Here is a 21,911-nt window from a genome sequence, read left to right on the forward strand (position 1 = left end):
CGCCGCGATACGTGCCAAACGGCACGGGAATTCCACCATTCGGCCCATCGTGAACCCAACGTCCTCGGGCCAGCTTCGCGCGTCCACCACCACCCCATCGACGTCGGCGAGCTCCAGGCGGCGCCCTCGCTGGCGGATCAAACCTGGTCAGAAGATCAGCAATGTCGTGCCGAGATTTGGCACGCAGTCGCATCGGAATTGCGTATCACGCGTGAGGCGTGCGCCGCATGGGAGCGTGTCGCACGGGAGCTTTTTTCGAGTAGAAATCATAACATAGTTCGGATAGATAAAGTTCATGTCCGCCACCCGCGCATGCAAACCCACGTCGCCGCCATTCCCATGCATGCATGCCTCAGGCGCAGACAAAGAGATGGCCCAATGGTCCATCCAGCGACCCAGCGGGTGAGGCTGGCGTGGGACGGCCCATCCGAATTAGGCCCAAGCGAGCGTCGCGCCGGGCACATCCCAGGGGTGCAGGGAGTTTAGTCCCACCTCGCCGAGTGAGCGGAGCTAGCACCGGTTTATATAGCGGGCTAAGCGTTCCCTCTCAAGTTCCTTTCTAAAGCGGGCAGCACATTGCCTAACCGTCTCCGTCCCTGCCCTGTGGGGCCTACTTGCTACCTGTTATCACAATCTGACGGGCCTCTGCATCCTGGCCCAATAAATGATTGGGTTACTAGTCATATGCAGGCCGTTGAATTGTGAACTTTAAGCGGCAAGTAGGCGGGCTTTTTTGTCATATTTCATTTTTTGCATTTGTCACCATTATTTCCATTGCAGCCAGTCCATCATGCTGCATTTTGCACTACTAGGAAAAAGGCTATAGATGGAATGGACACTAATGGCGCACCTGTCATGTGGTGCGCCACTACTATATAGCAGTAGGATCACATCACAACCATAAGTGTTCTGCACCAGCATCATAACAATCACATAACTACATAACAAAAGCAAACTTGTTCATCATTACAAAAGCAAACTTGTTCAACATAACAAAAGCAAACTTGTTCATCATTACAAAAGCAAAGTTGTTCAACATAAGAAAAGCAAACTTGTTCAACCACATAACTACAAACTAAGACACATAATACAACAAACAACTCAATATCCCCAGTAGTAGGGGTCATCCCAATGATCCTCCGCCTCTTGCCATTGCTTCAAACCTTCTTTGATGGTTTTGATTTTCTTCCATGCCTCGTAGGTGACGTACGCATCTTTCGCTGCGTACTCGATGAGGTTGTTTGGCAGTGGGTTGTCCCCCCATAGTTTGTGGTCCAATTTCTTGTTGATCTTCTGCTTCATTTCCTTGTAGGATGGGTGGATGAGGCTGGCTGCAAATTCAGCCAAAGACTGCCACTTCTTTTCATTGTTTGGAACTCTCCGTTTGTGCTGCATGTCGACGTACTTGTCGAGGTTGATCTCCAAACCAGACAACTTCATCTTCTCCTTGTCACCTCCAATGGAGAAGCCAACAAAGGTGTACAGCTTCTTCTCCTGCAGGAGCGGGCGGAGTTCCTTGGGCCTGCATCAAATTAATCCGGTGCATCAAATTCATCTACTTCAAAAACTTCAGAAACTACTAATTAGACAGAAACTTCAGAACTAGTATTGCATCTACTTCAGAACTGCAGAACTAGTATTGCATCTACTTCAGAACTTCAGAACTAGTGCATCTACTTCAGAAACTTTAGAAACTACTAATTAGACAGAAACTTCAGAACTTCAGACCTAGTATTGCATCTACTTCAGAAACTTCAGAAACTACTAATTAGACAGAAACTTCAGAACTTCAGAAACTTTAGAACTTCAGAACTAGTATTGCATCTAGTTTAGAACTTCAGAACTATTGCATCTACTTCAGAAACTTCAGAAACTATTAATTAGACAGAAACTTCAGAACTTCAGAAACTTCAGAACTGGATGTTTTTACCATTTGGTTGCTGCGGTGATGTGGTATACCAGGACGAGATCCTCCACGCATAACTGCAGAACTGCAGCCATTTGCGGAGGTTCGTCTTCCCTGGTATACTCGACATCAACGTCGATCGATCGAGAAAGCATGCCGCCGAGCCTCCTCTTGATGTCACGGATCCTCTTGTCGGCTTCGTCTGGATTGCTGGTGCATACGACATCCATCTTCTCCTTCAGGTGGATATCAACCATGAGCGGCACGGTGTAGTCCTGCTTCTGCCCGGGGACCGGAACGTCATCGTCGACCACCAGCGGCTCCTTGCCAGACGCCTCACCACGGTGATGCTTGGCAAATGGAGGGGAGTTGCTCCATGATGCCTCCGCCATTCTCTTGGCAGACGGAGGGGAGTTACTCCACGATTCCTCCGCCATTGCCCTCCTGGCCAGCGGTGGTGGAGGCAGAGGGGAGTTGCTTGATGGTGGAGGCAGAGGGAGGCAGAGGGAGGAAGATGGAGCGGCAATGGAATAGGAGGGGAGTTACCTGCGTCGTGGTCGTGGGGAGTTGCCAGTGGAGGGGAGACGTGGGGAGTTGCCTCGAAAACTCAAACGTCCTGCCCTTTGGCCCTTGAAAACTCTGGAGGGGAGACGTGGGCCCTTTGGTTTCTCCTGTTTCTGAAACAAAACAAAAAAATAACAGCCATATTTTGCTCTAAAATTAATGATCACTGCAACCATATTAGGAGATCAAAAATGGCACCAAAACAGTCACTGCAGCCATCCAAAATGGCACCAAAACAGCACAAAACAACATCAGCCAAAACAACATCCAGTGGCGCACCAGTAGTGCGCCATTAGAAGGCAAAATCGGTGCGCCACTAGCATGCCTTTTCCTAGTAGTGTTGGCAAGAACAAGCTAGAGTTGTACACACCCTGATTTAATGCTGCATTTTCCAAGTTTTTGAATTTTTTTGAATTTATAATGCCCTCTAGACTGACTGCTGAAAACATCGGTCTATGCCCCAAGGGGCATTGTAAAATATTTTTTTTCAAAATTTTCTTTCATAGACATATTTGGCACATGTGGGTCACCATGTACAAGAAAATTTGGGTGATTTGGAGGTGGTGGAAAAATTCACCTTTTTCAAAAACTGGCTTAAGTTAAGACCAAATGGTCCCTCCGGAATGCGGGCATTTTTTCGACCACCTCCAAATCACCTCAATTTTGGCACACATGATCTCTTCCACAAACAAAACTAGGTTTCCAAGTTTTTATATTTTTTTGAATTTTTTTGAATTTATAATGCCCTCTAGACTGACTGCTGAAAACATCGGTCTATGCCTCAAGGGGGTATTGTAAAATAATTTTTTTCAAAATTTTCTTTCATAGACATGTTTGGCACATGTGGGTCACCATGTACAAGATAATTTGGGACCTGCATGCAAGAGTCGGGGACCTGCATGCAAGAGTCGGGGAACTGCATGCAAGAGTCGGGGACCTGCATGTGAATAGTGATTCATCAAGGCCTTGACAGCTACTAGCACAGTGGCTGCCGCCCGATTTGCATGCAGCGAAGATGAACGTGCATGGAGGTTTCTCAAAGATTTCCAAGCACACCCCAGCGGGCCCCGCTTATTTAAAAAATATGTCAGTCATTATTGCTCTGTAAATGAAGAATATGCATGACAACCATAGTAAGGGTGAAGAATCATATTCATCCTACAATGGGGACCAATGCTTGCTAAAATCACCTCGATGAAGGTATTTAAGCAGGTAAAGGAGCTGGTCGAGGGGCGAGGTGGGACTATTTTTAGTTAGACGAGAACAACGTGCGAGATCATACGCGACGTGGGCCGTCCGGAGCTGCAACCTTGGATGGGCCGGTGTTTGGGTCGACATAGGAAAACGGCCTGCCATGCATGCATGGTGTCGGTAGTCTCGCCTAAACGATGGACACGCACCGAGCCAGCCATGCAGACCGTGGGATCGCGCGGGAGATCCGTCTGGCGACCGTGTGTGCGTGCAGAAATACATCACAAAAATTATTCTACTCGACAATAATAATTGCTCCATGCTAGCGCTTATTCCTGTTCGAAATACATCATCATTCTTAAAGTTGGACATCAAATGATACACACAGAAAATGGAAATGAAAGATGTCAAACTAATACAGTAACATGGCAGTACAACAGCACTTCACTAAATTACTGTCACGATGAAATAGAATGTAAAGACCACGTCACACAAAGCTGAATGGCACACGACTTTCTCTGGCTCATCGTCGGTTCATGCTGTATGTAGATATCACAGTTCAGCCTCGAGATCCTACACAGAAGAATACAATAAATCACATGGACATCAATTATGAGTAAAACACATGCAAAAAATAAATATGAACATATTTCGTACCTCTAGCAATTTAGCGCATTTACGTCGATTGTGACCTGGTTTCTTGCAATAGCCATAGATATTCTGTGATCTTGACTTATTTGTCTTTGCCTGCAGCCTTTTCTTCGGTGCACCTCGTCCTGGCACATGCACGGGATCCAGAACCTTATCAACTTTCTCCGAGTGCGGCATCAACGGGCCAAACCTAATGCTGTTATGCTGAGCATTAGTTGACTCCTTGCTGTCAGCTTGTTCAAAACTTGATTGCTTGCCATGATGTTGTGCTTGCAAAAGCATCTTTAGACGGTGATAGTCCTCATCAGAGTGGCATGCCTTGAAACTTGCGGCGTGACTACAATTCCGCAACTCGCGGTACCTCTGCAGGCTTACCGAATAGTCATACATCTGGTTTTTTCTGGTAGGTGCGTATGCACATTTTGCATTCATAGTCCACCTAGTGGGAACGCAACAACCGGGCAGAATTGTTTGTTTTAAAATCCCCAATATGTAAAAAATGTGAGAACATGGTGTGCCTGCGCATTCCAGCTTACGGCAAGAACAACTCACCCTATGCAAAAGACCTCCTTGCTCTTCAATGCGCACTCCAAACTTTTTATCCATTCTTTTCTGCTTGGACACAACATAAGTGGAATCTTCTGATCCATCTAGTATCTCTCTGATCTGACATTTGCTGACAGCATCTATGCTCCATAAGACCATCTTAAAGACACTAGGTGTGAAAACTGTTGCGGTGTGTTTCTCAAGCGGCGAAGCATTTTCCTCTGTAAATGGAACGGACTGCAAGGCTTCGACGTCATGGAGAGCTTCGTTAATCCATCGCGACGCAAGGCAACGCTCATAGTGCTCTAGCATTTCAAACAACGACATCTTACCCTCAAGATGCGTATGTAGCACAGAGTTCAAGCTCTCACTCCTCTGATTGCTGCTCAATCCTAGGAAACAACGCCCCTCAAGATATTGAGCACACCACAACTTTCTCATCGGATACATCTGATACAGCCAAGACTCCTCACTGGTTACTTTATTCCGTTGTAAGAATTGTATCCATTTTATCTCATGCTCTTCAATGGAAGAAGTATCATAAATGAAAGATCTGAATTCCTCCTTTATGTCGTCATCATGCAGATGGCGTACAATGTTCTGCTGAATGTGCCATATACATAGTCTATGGTTTGAGTCTGGCCAGACCACCCTTATTGCTCTCTGCATTGCAAGGTCCCCATCTGTGATCATAGATATCGGATGCTTCTGTGCCATGCAATCAGAAAAGGTCTGCAACATCCACTCGTATGACTGGCTTGTTTCATGAGAAATTATACCACAGCCAAAAATAACAGTGTTGCGGTGGTGATTCAACCCGACAAACGGCACGAATGGCAGATTGTATTTGTTGGTTCTGTATGTGCTATCGAAAACAATGACGTCTCCGAAAGCCTCATAGTCAAGCCGTGATTGACTATCAGCCCAAAACAGTCCCTTCAGATGGCCATGCTCGTCTACCAAGTACTTGAAGAAAAAATCCACATCTCGCTCTCGCCTCGCCATCATGTGCATGATCACTGTATTAGCATCACCGGCACTGATTGTCTCCTGCTTATTAGCATGGCAGAAATTATAAATGTCCCTCTTTATGCATCCAACCTTATCAAATCCACCGTATTGAAAGCACAAAATATCCATAATACGGTATTTGCGGATCCCACATTTTTTCATGTCCGCAATGTCCGCTTTCTGCTCATCGCTAATTCGTCTGCGAACGCAGCAGACAAGAAAGATCCCGTGGGGCTAGAGGATGGCTGTGCTCATCGATGAAATCCTTGACAAACCACCGACCGGTTTCCTCATGTCTCTTAATGACCAATTTAGCATTACACCCAACACGAGTTAAACTTCGTGGCCTCCTCTTTCTATCTTCCATCTTTCTTTTCATGTGCTTCTCTTCGCGAAACCCTTGACGACTACACACAATTTTCCTTAAAATTATGTATTTGTTGGATCCATCCCACTCAACGTAGTTTTTCCTCACACTAAAACCTTTTTCAAGAGCATATTTGTTGTAGAATTCATAGCCTTCAGCCTCACTATCAAACATCTTGCTGACAACATTTAGATACTCGAACATACTCTCATCACTTGCATACGCCATGTCTTCCTGCATATGACATGTGAGGGAAACCAATCATCAACATCTTTCTGTTTATCAATGTTGCATGTGTAAAATAGCTCATAGGCAAAGACAAGTGCATGGAAAAGACTTTGCTCATTTGACATGTGAGGGAAACCAATCATCAACGTCCAACAAGTAGTATCTCATCTTCCTTTAAACTATATTTCATGCACTATGCAAACCTAAAGTGATGATGACTTTAATAAACTAAATTAAGTGAACTATGGAACCAGTATCTCATCTTCCTTTAGTATATCTCATCTCAAACGTCAAGTAAGTCACTTTTTTTCTGCGGTACCAAAGGAAGTAAGCAATGCCCTCAACATCTTACTTAAACAAACATGATGCGATTAGCTCAAGTGAAACTATGCCACGATGAAGCTTTCCATTCGTTGTTCTAGTCCGTACCCGGATCTTGTGGGGTTGAGGTTGTACTGCATGCACGGTGGAGGGGCGCAACGGCCAAGAGAACGAGCAGAACGCCAAGCCGAATTCATACCTTAAGGATGGTACGCGCGAAGAGATGGGATCGCCCGCTGCGGTCGCCGCCGATTCAGCCGGCGCAGATCCGGCCTTCTTCTTCTTCGGTGACAGCGTGGGGGGCTGGGGTTGGTTGGGTGGAGGACGAGGACGATGAATTTATTCCTCTCGCCGGGCAGGTCGAGGACGGAGAAGGTCAGGAGCGGCGAGCGGCGACGAATAGATCGAGGAGGATTCTGAACTGGATCGAGTAGACATGGATCTGGTCCTCAGGTGATCGGTTCAAGAAAAGATATTTCCCCCTGGACCATTATGCCCTTATCGCAATTAACATATTAAATTTAATCAATTAAAATTCCCCGCAAGATCTGACGGCTAATAAAAATCAGACGTGATCAAACATGTAAGTACTGCTAAGTACTCCGAGTACTAACCCAATCACCGTAAAACAGCTCATGAAGAATATATGAGCCATGGCCGTTTGCAACAAAATTGTTCACTAGGTCCCAAAAATCATGTAGAAAGTTCTCCAATTGGCGCATCCTGGCCGGCCTGCCTGCTGGCCGCATGAATTGGTTGGTGGATGGTGTAGACTGTAGACCTGCTCATGGCCACTGGATAGTCGCAGACGAAATGCACCACTATTCCACTGGAGTTAGTTTGACTGAGTGGAATAGCGGGAGACCGATTGTGAAATAAATTATCTCCAGCGGAGGCTCCAATGGACCATGGTGAACGTACTCTGCATGCCGATCTACGATTCTTCCACAGATTCAGCCGGTCTTCACCAGCTGAACTTTCGTTGGTCAAAATCAGGATGAGAGGAGAAAAGCCAAGGCCGGACCAGGAAAGTTCAAAGCTTCGGGCGGGACTCCGATCTGATTCTGAGCGCATATAAAAGACCCGTCCCTCCGCTACCATTCTTCCCACCTCAGGCTTCCTTCTTCCAGCAATGGCGGCTCTGACCGGTGCAGCGCTCCTCCTCGCCAGCCTCCTTGCTCTTGCAGCCATAGCCAGCGGCAACACCGAAGGTGACATCCTCTACTCGCAAAGGCTGGCGTGGAAGGACCCCAACAACGTGCTGCAGAGCTGGGATCCCACCCTTGTCAACCCCTGCACTTGGTTCCATGTCACCTGCAACAACGTCAACTCCGTCATCCGAGTGTATGCCGCTTCTCTTCTCTCCTCCCTCCCTGCTCTCAAGGTCCAAATTAGTTCATGATAGGAAGCTACTACTCTGCTTTGCTGCAGTATGCACGATTCGTTTAAACGTTCAGAAGACCTTTTTACTTGGACCTTTTCTACTCTCTCCGCAGAATATATAATTAAGAGGAATCATAATTGTTGTTCTTCCTCGCTGTGCAGGGACTTGGGGAATGCAGGCCTCTCAGGCGCCCTGGTTCCTGGACTGGGACGAATGGTGAACCTTCAGTACCTGTAAGTACTACTGCAACTTGCTGCACAGTACAGACTTGTCAAGTTACACTCAGAATTTCCTGCATAATGATCGATCTTCTCATCTTCATAGGGAGCTGTTTGGGAACAATATCAGTGGACCGATTCCAGCAACCCTCGGCAACCTGACACGCCTGGTCAGCCTTGATCTCTACGACAACCGTCTCACCGGCGCGATACCAGCCTCGCTCGGGAACATCGGGACGCTGCGTTTCCTGTAAGAATCCTGCTGCAGCGCTTTCGGATGACTAGAGGTTGAAATGCTTATTGTCTCCAACTGCTGAAAACAATCTGTTGGTGTTTATCTGCAGGAGGCTGCACGGGAACAAGTTTGCAGGTGGTATACCGTCGTCGTTGGGCCGTCTGACGAAGCTTCAAACTTTGGAGCTTCAGGAGAACATGCTGACCGGCACAGTGCCGCTGGAAGTCCTCTCTCTTGTTCTTCTTGGGGACTTGACTGAACTGTGAGTAGCACATACAGTTTCATTTAACACACCTCCAGAAATTGCATCCACTTTCCTCCTTCCTTCCCCAGTGACTTCCACTTACAGTATTTTTTATCTTCATGCAGTAACGTTGCCAAGAACAGTCTGGCCGGCACTGTCAAATCATCTAAACCAAGAGGTAGGGATGCATATATTTGTGATCTGCAGCTCTTGACGGATTAAGTTCTCCAGTTCTATATTTTTCTGTGTGTGTACAATACATGTATAGGTTTGGTGCTTTAATTTGTGCTAACAAGAATTTTCCAATTGACATCATTTGCAGTAGCTACCGTCATCCAGGACACGCTCAAGACTACACGTCTACATGCTGAGCAGCACTGACAACCTGAACTTTTCTAAGAATAAACTGAATGTTTTTTTTCCTTTTGAAACTGCTGGAAGAGGCTGTAGCCTTTTATTCCGTTAAGAGCCCCTAGCTTACATCCATTTCTAGAGAGAAAAAGGGAAAAGGTGAAAGGTAGTTGAATACATTGTAATCAGTGCAACTTCATAATAATTAATCTTTCTCTGCACCTTTAGTGCATATCCAGTGTTATCAGTTTGGTATATTTATATCTCAGGAGAGTATAGAAACCCTTGACACAGATGGCTCGGAAACACCATTCCATGCAGTTTCCCTTGCTGAGTGCGAAAACGGAGCATGTGATGGCCATTAGTGTTTTGATGGCTCAGAAGTTGTCTCTGAGTATGCTTATTCCAGATAATTGTGACTTGGAGCCATCTGAAATAACCACTATTATCGATGGCTTTTGTTTGAAGATGTCCACAATAATTATCATTGTATTGAAAGAGTGAGACACAACTCCGGCTTGTAGGCGCGACCACGGGCCGAGCATTGGCTTTTGTTTGAAGACGTCTACAACAATTATCATGGTATCGAGAGTGTGATACACAACGGCATGTAGCAATGATAATTAGGCACGACCATGGGCCAAGCATTGGTGACCAGTTATGTTTCTTAAGAACAAGATGAAAGTTCAACACTAAATAATGAAGAGCAGTTAATGCAAAATATTGTGGGAAAGAGCCAAATCCAAGCACAAAACACTTATTGATATCTCACACACTACGGATTTATATTACTGAGTGTTAGAACTGAACAACCTAGCAAGCAGAGTATAGTAGAAACTGAAAGAGTAACTCGCAAGGATTAGAGAATACAAACACATTGGACACGATGATTTTCCGGTGGTTCGGATAGTTGGCGATATCTACTCCACGTTGATGGAGTCTTTGAAAAAAATGTCTCAAGATCACAAGGATCTGGAGTGCGTCACCAATCAAGTCAACCTATTACATCATGGTTTGCACCAAGAAGCCTCACTAAGGGGTAGATCTCAACACTTGGAAGATGATCTCTAGGCTTTGTATGAACTCTTTGATTGCATCACAACTTGATAATTGAAGGCTATCAAGTGACTCATAACCGTCTAGGTGGCACACACAACCCTTAGTACTCCTCAAAACATCTTCCATCAAAGCTCTTCTCAAGAACCCATAAAATTTCTCTCACACACACAAAGGTTATGAACGGTGTAAGAAGGGAGGAACACCAGGTAGGGGTTCAAGAATAAGGCAGGAGCTTATGGAAGCAGAGAGGAAGTGTTCATGGAATCACTCCAACAATCATCGTTTATCCTCTCTTCTTGCTTGGACCTCTATTCTTCAAGACTTGAACTTGTGGTAGTTGGAATGGAGTGGAATGACTTCAATTTTCTTGCCACACGAAGGGGCATTCAAGTCTATATATAGAGCTCGGCATAAATATGAATATTACCTTGAAAAAGTAACTCATCCAGTAGAACCGAAGAATAATCTCAGAATTAGTGGACACGTTCAAAATTTGAATGGCCAGAGCAAATCATGTAAGCCTCGCAAAAAACATAGTACTCGTAAGTACTAGGAAGGAAACTGACGAAGGTTCTCGACAACAAAGTTGGATCTTTTCTTCATTCATGGAACTAGCTCAGAAGTACCATGTAACTTTGGTTTCTCAGCAGTATCGCAGTAGATGGAGCAGTCCTAAAAAAGAAACTACGTAAAAATAACAAAGTCAGAGCTCAAATGTACTAGGTGGAATTGCTCAGAGGTACTCGACATATAATGTGACCATGTGGAAGCAAACTTAAAAATGTTCGGATGTGCCATATGACAAGTTATGCTTTGGATTTTGGTTATCATTTGTTTGCTAAGAGCTTCCAGGATATGGCATTTCGTGGGCTAATTAGGAAAACAACATTATTGCCGAGACTAGAATGCATGAGCTAAATTTAGAGCCAGGCATAGCATGTAAATCTGTTTGCTCTATCCTTCATTTTTTTTTGAAGTCAGATAATATGTATTTTTTTTAGAAAAGGAGGATGACCCCCGGCCTCTGCATCTGCGCGATGCATATGGCCACTTTATTAATTATTCTGACAAAACCTTATAAAGTCATACAACAGTAAGACTAAAGCCGCCGTCTAAGCAACAAACTGTCGCTACACCTATCCAGTTGATGATGGGGCGCAGATAGCCTGAGCCTAATACCAAACAGACATCGCAGCCAAGCCTAACATCTAAGACCTGAGACCCCAACCTAGCCACTTGCCGGGTCTGGGGCACACACTGGTCCGGCGTGCTCTCAGAGGCCGTCGCCGCCAACTGTCACCGCTCCATCTTCAGAACTGTACTGATGCATCAACCTTGCTCGGTCCAGCTATCATCGATGCCACCACGGCGCCCAACGACACCTCCTCCCTGCGCGCAAACAGCTGAACACGTCGCGGTCGCTACTGATACACCTCAGCGCCATGCTGCCAAGTACCACCAACCGACACAGCTTGAAGCCCTTGGAGGATCTGCCGTGTGTAGCACCTGCCGACCAGGCATGACCAAGCGTAGCACCTGTCGGCTAGGCATGACTTGGCATCTCCACCGAAGCTCCGTGCAAGACGAAGTCGCTCCACCTCCTGCCTCTGACTTCCAGCGCTGCTCCACAAAACGATGCTCCCAAGAGAGAAACGGCACCGCAGTGCCGCCATCGTCCGGTCTGGAACACCAGATCCTAGGGTTTCCCCCGGAGCAATACGAGTGGGTCAACGGTAGTCACATGACGATGCCTTCATCAAGGTAACGACGTGGAACACCGCCATCGCCCGTCGTCGGCTCGGTTTTCACCGGCAACTACGTCTTCCCGGCTCGCAGGTGGTGCCAGATGACGGATCCCGAGATCCGAACACCCAGCCTCAGGCCAACCACCTCTGACGAAAGAGATCACCACCACCTCCGACTGCATCGGTCAGAACAGATCTGATCGGAGGTGCCGCCGACGAGACCACCAGGCCCTTCATGCCGCCGTCGCCGATCTAAAGGCAGCATGCACGCCACAGCAGCCAAGTCGGCCGCCGCCGACCGCAGCCGTCGTGGTCGCCCGAAGGGCCATCCGCAACGCCCGCAGCCCTGGCCTCTGCCGCGCCGTCCGAGGACGGGCCGGCCTCCCGCTGCCTGCAGCCATCTGCCGCACCGCAGATCCCAGATCGATCGCGCCACCACACACCTTGGGGTCTGCCCTACCCCGGAGACGCGCGAGAGAGGAGATCCCCTGCCACCGCCGCCGGCCCTCGGGCTTAGCCCGGTGGCGTCTTCCGACGGCGGCGGAGGGAGAGGAGGAGGGAGTTTGCGGCAGCGGCGGCTAGGTTTCTGGCCGCCCGAGTCGCCCTAAGGGGAGGACGACGCGGACGAGTAATTGGATTTCTTAGCAATATATGTATAGGAACAGAGCTGGTTGGCGAGCTGAGGCAAGCCTTGCACATGAGTCTGACAAGTGCAAGGAGGCTGAACAGAGTAGTCATATTATAAACAAAAATGATAAAGAATTTGGAGGATCCTATTTTCGCGTCGCCATACTACCCTATGTCTCGCTGTAAGATTAAGGAATCATGAACTAATGGATAGTTCTATTTGCATACGACAAACCTGTATAGCATAGCGTGGTAAGATTATTTTACCTAAATGTATGCTTGCAAGGATTTCAGCACTCGTGGAGTAGTGTGTGCTAATGCATGCATATATTTTTTCTTATCCATCATCTAGTAAGCCAATCAGGCAAGTAGTGTAAACACCCGCCCCCAAGTGGTTCATGGATTTCCTTCATATGCTCCGATGCAACGACCAGTGACACAAATTGCATATGTATGAAGGTGAGCACGTCCATGGTCCTCGCTAAAGGCTCCAAACACAACTATGTCCCACTAGCTTGTCAAATGACTGTGAGTGTAGTCACTGCAGTGAGAACGGTCAATGGAGCTGAGCATACACTTACGTAGCGAAATATCTTTAGAGAGAAGGAAATTAAGGCCCTGTTTGGTCCAGCTTTTATCGACGGATTCTGCTGCCGCGTAGCAGAATCTGAACCAAAGGGCGAACCCAGCAGAATCCGATTCCAGAAATCCGCTGCCAAAATATGAACCAAAAGCGGAAGCAGCCCAGGACGTGCTTTTCAAAATCCGATTCCACTGCGGGGCAAAATCTGAAAAAGCTGTATCAGTTGGTTTGCCAAATGACCTACATCTTTTTCACATCAAATTTTCCACAGCTGTTTTTCCATAGCATATTTTTCACAGCTGCTTTTAGAAATCCACAGTCGAACCAAACAGGGCCTAAGGCTGAGGTACGACATGGATTCTGGGATATGGTCACAATTAACAAATATATAACCAATGCACTCACCCACCTTCCCTAGAGTAAACTTGGCCTATTTCCTTATAAAGGATGCACCGCTTCTGCAGTCTTCGTGTATCCCCTAGCTATGTATCAGGATAATACAACAAGCAGCTATGTATCAGGATAATACTGACTCTACCGAACCAACAAGCAAACACACACACGTGCGTGCACACAGTGTGTGCGTGCGTGTGTGTGTAGTTTTGATGGATTGGAACGACGCAGCCCGTTATGAATGGGAGACATGCAGAAGAAAATCATTTGTGGCGAACCAAAGGCATACAAAAACAGCGGTCCTGCAATCGGGACCCTTTGGCATGCGCATGCATCAACTGGTGTACGTTTTCATTTTGTACCTGGAAGACTCAATTACAGATTGGTGCTACAAAGACACATCTATGACGAACAATGCTACACTTCCGCGCAGCTTTTCACGGAACAAAGGTTACGGACAGACATGGCATCGTTAGGTTGGGAGGAGGAGGGCCATACCCCTGAAATTCAGGGGTAGGGATGGATTAAAGGCCGCCACATCAGTACATAGGACAGCTTCCGTGAAACTCATCGGTAAGCGGAGCATTTTCGCATCTATGACACACTCTTGGGCCGAACTATGTACGATGCAGTCATTGCAAAAGGTTACAAAAATAAAACATGCGCCAGAAAACATAACATACAGAACAGAAACAATTTTTTATACATGTTTTTACCTGTCTTTGTTTTTTAATAGATGTCTAGTTTTTTGATACATGTTATACATTTTTCATATATAGCAGGAATTTTTTTTATACATGTATGTGATTTTAAAATACATGACTAACATTTAAAAAAATGTATTGATGTTTACGTTTTCATACACATTGTACACAGTTTATATACATAAGGAACATTTGTTTTGCATCTTTAACATTTTTCAAATATAGATTTTGCCATCTAATTTTTTCATACATATTATACACATGAAATATTTTTTATACACATTTAACATTTTCAAATACATGAATAACTTTTTTGTAATAAATCCTTTGTTGTCTACTTTTTTCATACACATTGTACATTATTCGTATACACCTAAAACATTCTTTATACGCATTTAACATTTTTCAAATACATGACTAACATGTTTTTTTCAAAACACATGGTTTTTAAAAAGAATCGAATATGTGTTAAATATTTTTCAAATACATGTTGAAACATTTTTATAAACTACACGAGCATCTTTTACATTGTATAAACATTTTTTCACGAACACAATTTTTTGAAAACATCAACATTTTTCAAAGCTATCAACATTTTTTAAAACCACGCTAACAAATTATTACACCGTGTTAACTTTTTTCAAATTTATAGTTTTTCTAAAATTTTAAGTTGGTTTAAGTTTTTGGAGTATATTTGTTTTGGAATATATTTTTGAAAATATGAGCAAAAGATAAGAAAAAACAAACACATGAAAAAAAAACAGAGAAGAAAACAAACTAACATGGGCCAGCCATAGCGACGGGAAGGCTTTGCTGCTTGAGGCAAAATGTTCTTCTGGGTCGCAAAAAGTGACATATAGCGAAATCACTAAACAGAGGGTATCCCCTTTAAAGGTCACTCTCCATCTCCTCTCGTGGTGACAAATGGCACACTGCATGTGGGACATATGTCACAACCTAGAGTTTGTGCAGTTTTCGTAGATTTGCTTTTTCAAATATTTTATCTCTTGAACCGTGTGCCAAACGGTGTGAGTTTTCTTCACACCACATCATCACCTACAGTAGGACCAATTGGTCAGATTTCATGTTAAAGAGTGATCAATCGACCATTTAGTGCTTCTCAACCATGACAGTGAAGGTTCCTAGTGTTGATGCCGGTTGTTGGAGATTCACAAAATTACTAGACTTCTTTCTTGCAAACATTTAATGCTTTGGTGGCTTTTCGCACTGGTCGCAATTGAGGAGTTAAGCTAAAATAGTTTTGTTACTTTGTGGAAAACGATGTCGACAGCTAGTTTGGATAACTGACTTGTGTAGGTCCAAGACCGGTTCGGCTCCTCTGCAGCTGAATTATCACTGTACGGGTGCTGTAGCTTTAGAGAGTTTTTGTTTACAGGGACTTTTTTATGTAGGGATTAGAAAAAATCTTTCTTAGAGACTTTTTTACCAAACCGGAGGGGGGGGGGGCTTTTTAGGGACTAAACTAGGCATTTGGAACTAAATGAAGAAGACTCTTAAGGAGAGTCTTTTTGGGACTTTTTGGGATTTTTCCAACAATGCTCCTCCATGCACGCATTGGCCCGCCACCCCATGGTGTTGTTTGATTGTTATTTTTTTATATAGTAGGGGCAATATGGTAATTTAATAACCTCTAGCAAGGGACTAGGGACTTTTTAATTTCTGGAAACAAACAGGGAGGGACTTTTTAGGGACTAGAGACTTTTTAATTGGGACTAGAAAAAGTCACAGGACTAGAGAACCAAACACCACCTTAATATCTACTGTCCATTGTAATCTGATGGTTCTCCTTAATCATGTTAATCAATGGAAACAAAAACCTATTAGCTCGTGAGCTGCACTGCTTCGTTCTCATCGACGCCATTAGAGGCTGTTGCGGCCGGAAGTTCTTGGGACACCACCGTGGAGGGCATGGCAGTGGTTGATGAAACCGTTCAAGGAGAGCGTGGCTGCCGAGGCGTGCTTGTCCCCTCGTCTGGCTGCTTCCTTCCTCCATGTCCAGGTCTCCCGTGCTGCTCCGGAACATCGCCGCCGTGGTGTTCCTTGTGGAGGTCGGTGGGAGGAGCCTCCTTGTCGCCCTGTTGCTTGTGGAGTATGCCATCTCCCTGCTGCCATCTTCCGTCATGTCCAGGTCGCCTGTGCTGCTTCAGAACATCACCGTCACCGTGTTCCTTGTCGAGGTCGGCGGGAGGAGCCTCCATGTCCTCGTGGAGTATGTCGTCGCCCTGCTGCTTGTGGAGCATGTCGTCACCCTGCTGCTCGTGGAGCTGGCTGTCATAAGCAACGCCATCGTCGTCAACTCGTCATAAGCAGCACCGGATGCTGTAGCCGCCGGCATCACGACTGGCGCGGACGAAAGCGGGCGTGGTGTCCGGCGGCAGCGGTACCTGCGTGCTCGGCAAGCAGGTCGAGGAGGTGGAGTGAAAGGAAGAAGACGTCGGTTTGACAGAGACAGATGGGGAGAAATGAGAGCCTTCCGATTAGATTGAACGGTAGATTGTACAAGTAACTGTGCCGGTCCAAGACAGATCAAGGGCGCTCATTTTTGCTTACGTGGTGAAAGCTGCCACTATGAAAGGTTAAGAAAAAAGCACGTGTGGAGATTATATACAAATTGATTGCGAAATTTAGCTTATGCCTTGTACAACTCAAGCTGCTTTAGGGGGTCCAAATTGGCGTCGAGAGAATTAATCGCATTCAAAGCTCTAGACTTGACTTGCGTGTCCCTCTATTATTAGTAGCGAAACACTATTGTCCTTTTTTTCTGACAGAAGTATCCCTTCCCGCATCTGAACTTTCAAATATAACCACCATGGAAAACAACTAATTTGTCGTTAGCTTTTCATCGGGTGGACGGCAAAGAAAAGGTTTATTATCATCAGTAGATGGCAAAGAAAAACTGAAAATAAAAATCTGGTTTGCCGTCTGTCATCGAAATGGGTGACGGTAAAAGAAGAAAAAAGATGACTTCAAAGAATAACTATCTGTGATTTTTATTACAGACGGCAAAGTAATCTTTTTGCCATCTTTAATAAAAATTGCAGGTGGCAAAGAAGAAACACACCTCGCGAATCGATCTCCCGGGTCGATGAGGTGGCACGATCTGCACCCCACGCTGTCTCTAGCTGATCTCTCTCTCTCGCACGCTCCCACCACGTTCTCTCTCTCCAAGCCGACCCCACCATGTTTTCTCTCCCCTTATCCCCGCACTAATCTCTCTCTCTCTGTGTGTGTGTGTCTCGCGCGCGCGCACGTAACTCCCCAGCTGCCCCGCCACGCTCGTCGTCGGCCACCCCGCCACGCTCGCCGCCATCGGCCCGTCCTCTCTCCCTCTCCCTCGAACCGGCCCCATCCCCCGTCGAGCCAGCCCCGTTCCCATCGCCATGGAAGCCGTCGGCGGCCTCCTATCTCGTGTCGCCGCCCGCTCCCCAGCGCCCCCCGCCGGAGGCCACCCGAGACGCTGCCGCCTCCCGCCTCCCGCCACTCGCCGCCATTGTCCTACTCTACCTCGGCGCACCTCTATGCTTCTCCTCTCCCAATGTGTATCACGCCGCCATGGATGGCCATGGCGGCCATCGCCAGCCTTCGCGCCCTCTTGCGCCTCCGACCGCCCGTTCATCTCCTCTCGTGGCCCAACGCCAGGTCGCCCGCGCAGCTCGCGTCGACCACCACTGTTGCCCGACGCCAGGCCGCCCCGTCACCCACTGTACCTCCTCGTCGCTTCGCCTACACATGCCCGCCGCCCCGAGTTGCAGCACATCAATGTGTATAGTTCGTTGTTACCACGCCGCAGCTCACCACCACGAACTCCATCCGAGGGAGGCACTCCGGCCACCGAATGGACATGAACTGGGGTACGGATGATGAACAGGAAGCACAGTCATGTTTTTTCGTCTGTTAGACTACGAGGTTGACGACAAAGCGATGTAGGGGCCCACCTGCTAACAGAAATCCATAAACCCCTCTTTGTCGTCCACCGCAGGAGAAAACATGATGGCAAAGTCTTTGCCGTCACCCCGATGAAAAGCTGACGGCATAGTATCTCTTTGCCGATTTAGGCTTTGCTGACTATATTTGCCGTTAGCTGACTGATGGCAAACTCTTTGCCGTCTGTACTTCCCTGACGGCAAACTGCCAGATTCCGTAGTGAGCAGAAGCTGTGTTTTGATTTTCGGTTTGCAAATTTTTTCGTCCCCGAACGAGATGGCCGAAATTTCAAAAATTTCAGTAAAATCTCAGACGCAATTACAAAACTAAAATTTGAATTTTAAATAAATTTCGTCCAAAATTTGGCCGAAATTCGGTTGAAAAAATTGAAAACAATCAGAGTAAAAGTATAGTAGTCAAGGAACATTGAGGGGTACGTACATAAATGTTTACGGAACAGCTTTGGGGATTGAATGCTCTGCATCAGTCGAACATCACTATCAGCTCCAAAAGAAAAGATTGAAACGAGAGGTGCTGCAGAGTTGAGGATGAATCACCGATGGATTCAGCTGCAGCCCGCAGCCAGCAGAGGCCATCGGGAAGGCGCGAACGTGGCGGGAGGGCAGGCAGCAGGCTCGAGCAGGGAGGCAGGCGGCGACGAGAGGAGGATCTGGGCGGAGCGCCGCCGCCGCGCACACAGGAGGAGCAGGGGATCGTGAGTTGTTCGGTTCGATGACGTTAACTTAGGCAAACCGAGCGGAGGCCCCAGAAATGGATTGGGCCAAAAAAAATCAAACTGGGCCGAAAATTATGGCCGGCACAGACATTTACCGGGCCCAGGCGAGATGGACGAAATTCGGCCGAAAATTGATTTTTTCGGCCGAAAATCAAAACAGAGTAGAAGTGCCGAAATGTTGTCATTTTTTGAGCTCAAGAAGAATATGTGCCGTAGCCGTTTGCAACAAAGTTTCTTCACTGTGTCCCAAAATCCAGGCCTTCCAGCAGAAGAAAGCTGTCCATTTGCATTTGGCAGAATACGAATAATATGAGAACATGAACCGTGGCTGCTTGCCACAAAATAGCATCACTATATATGTGTCTACGTCCCAAAGTCCACATCCCTCCATCACAAAGTTCTTCATTTGGTACATCTTCGGCGGCATGAATCTGGTGGTGTACGATGCAGCTGCCTCGTGGCCACTAAATAGTCGCAGGGGACAGGAGACTACACCACCAACTTGGTGAGTGCAACGAGCATTGTAACTGAAGAATCAAATTAGTTGCCTGAGTGGAAGGGCGGGAGTTTTCGACTCTGAAAGAAAATTGTCTCGACCGGAAGTTTCCACGGTGTATTCTGCACTCTGCACACTCTGTAGGCCAATCATTCAGAATTTCAGCTGCTCTGGTCTTCACAGGCTGAGCTTTCCTTGGTCAAAATTGCAAATGCTATACACGAGTTACTACTTGCACGTATTGCCCTTCACAAGAGCACAAGTCAAAGGTCAGTCACCAGGAAAGTTCAAAGCTTGGGCGACGCTCTAGAACCGCATATAAGAACCCGTATGCTCTCCTCTAGAATCTCAGTGCACCCTGTCAATACACCTCAGGCTTCCTTCCAGCAATGGAAGCTCGCACTGGGGCAGCACTCCTCCTGGCCGGCCTCCTTGCTCTTGCAACCATCGCCAGCAGCAACACTGAAGGTACTAGTACTAAGTACATGCTAATTAGTTTGCGATTCTCGAGTGAGTTCATTGCTGCTCAAAGGGTTTTTTGCTGTTGATTTACATACGATTTTTTGGTATCCGAAGGCGACATCCTTTACATGCAAAGGCAGGCGTGGAAGGACCCCAACAATGTAGTGCAGAGCTGGGACCCCACCCTTTTCAACCCCTGCACTTGGCTCCATGTCACCTGCAACAGCGACAACTCTGTCACCCGAGTGTATGTTTTTCTTTTCTCTTCCTTGCTCTGAAAGAATAGGGTCGGTCCATGGCAATGGCATGGATGGAAGTTGTTACCACTCCTTTATGCAGTATGCACAGTTGTTTGCAACATTCAGAAACTTTTAACTTGGGACAAAAACTGCACTCCTCTTGCTGAATCTCTGCAGATTGATTGAATCATACTGCTTGTATTCTTCCTCACTGTGCAGGGATTTGGCGGATGCAGGCATCTCAGGCACCCTGATCCCTGAGCTGGGAGGACTGAAGAACCTTCAGTACCTGTAAGTACTACTGTGACTTGCTGCAGAGAGTGCAGACTTGTCAAATTACACCCAAAATTTCCTACGGAATGATCTTCCCATCTTCACAGGGAGCTGTTTACGAACAACATTAGTGGATCCATACCAACAACCCTCGGCAACCTGACAAGCCTGGTCACCCTTGATCTCTACGACAACCTTCTCACTGGCACGATACCGGCCTCGCTTGCCAACATCAGGATGCTGCGTTTTCTGTACGAGTCTTGCTGCAGCAATTTTCAGTTGAAGAGATGCTAAAATGCCTATTTGTCTCCAACTACTTAAAACAACCTCTTTTTTTTTCCTTTTTTTTTTTGCGGGGTAACTACTTAAAACAACCTGTTGGTGTCCGCAGGAGGCTGTATCGGAACAAACCATCTCACGAAGCTTGTCAAGTTGAATCTTGAGGATAATATGCTGACTGGCACAGTGCCGCTGGATGTCCTCTCTCCTGTCCTGGTCGGGGACTTGGCTGAACTGTGAGTAGTACATTTACTTTCATCCTTCACTAGTGACCTCCACTGGCATAACTTTTTTATCTTCACGCAGAAATGTTGCCAACAACAATCTTGCCGGCACTGTCCAATCATCTGAACAAAGAAGTAGGGATCGTTTTTATTTTATATTATTGTTTGCATGTACTCCCTCTTTTCATAAATATTTGTCTTTCTAGAGATTTCAATAAGTGACAACATACGGACTAAAATGAGTGAATCTACACTTTAAAATATATCTATATAAATCCGTATGTGGTAGTCCATCTGAAATCTCTAAAAAGACAAATATTTAGAAACGGATAGAGTCACTACCGGAACAGGGCCATACCCCGACGGCCAGAACAATGCCGACGGCCCCCGTCGGCTTCTCCGGAGATATGCCGACAGCCTGGTTCTGGCCGTCGGCGTACAAAGGCCGTCGGGCTACGCAGAGATAAGCCGACGGCACCCGTCGGCATAGAACGGCCGTCGGCCTATCTACATATACGCCGACAGCTACCGTCGGCTTACGAAGGCCGTCGGCATACCCGTGGGGCCCGGCCACCCCCTGGCAAACGGCGTCAGAGCAATGCCGACGGCCTAGACGGGGGGCCGTCGGCATAGGTCCGTAGGCCACGTCATTGATCCAGGCCACACCATGCAGAGGCTATGCCGACGGCTGCCGTCGGCATATCTGCCACATCAGTGATCCGCGGCACCTGGTCGGATCTAGCCGTCGGCATAGTTAATTTTTTTTCCCTACATATTTTTTAATGCTTTTTTGTGTATTATTATATCAACTAACATGTAGCATGTTAAATATAAACATACATATGAATATATATGTAGTTTGTATTTTTTTTCATATATTATGAATATATATATATATATATATATATATATATATATATATATATATA

General features: G+C 46.5%; 1 protein-coding gene and 1 pseudogene across 1 annotated transcript; both read left to right on the plus strand.

Moving 5' to 3' along the window:
- Nucleotides 1–7,801: 7,801 nt before the first annotated feature.
- On the plus strand, nt 7,802–9,457 carry LOC119273414 (LRR receptor kinase BAK1-like). The gene is made up of 6 exons (XM_037554578.1): nt 7,802–8,129; nt 8,331–8,402; nt 8,494–8,637; nt 8,732–8,884; nt 8,992–9,044; nt 9,189–9,457. Exons 1-6 carry the CDS (start codon nt 7,918–7,920, stop codon nt 9,245–9,247), a joined length of 693 nt encoding a protein of 230 aa, XP_037410475.1. The 5' UTR covers nt 7,802–7,917; the 3' UTR covers nt 9,248–9,457.
- Nucleotides 9,458–19,867: 10,410 nt separating this feature from the next.
- The window catches only part of LOC119273415, a 45,449-nt pseudogene continuing 43,405 nt past the window's right edge, over nt 19,868–21,911 (plus strand).

This window comes from Triticum dicoccoides, chromosome 3A (genome assembly GCF_002162155.2).
Source record: "Triticum dicoccoides isolate Atlit2015 ecotype Zavitan chromosome 3A, WEW_v2.0, whole genome shotgun sequence".
Taxonomy (NCBI): domain Eukaryota; kingdom Viridiplantae; phylum Streptophyta; class Magnoliopsida; order Poales; family Poaceae; genus Triticum; species Triticum dicoccoides.

Coding starts and splice junctions, on each gene's coding strand:
- LOC119273414 (XM_037554578.1), top strand. CDS start 7,918: ATGGCGGCTCTGACCGGTGCAGCGCTCCTCCTCGCCAGCCTCCTTGCT. Junction 8,403..8,493: donor ATGGTGAACCTTCAGTACCT/GTAAGTACTACT, acceptor TCATCTTCATAG/GGAGCTGTTTGGGAACAATA. Junction 8,638..8,731: donor ATCGGGACGCTGCGTTTCCT/GTAAGAATCCTG, acceptor GTTTATCTGCAG/GAGGCTGCACGGGAACAAGT.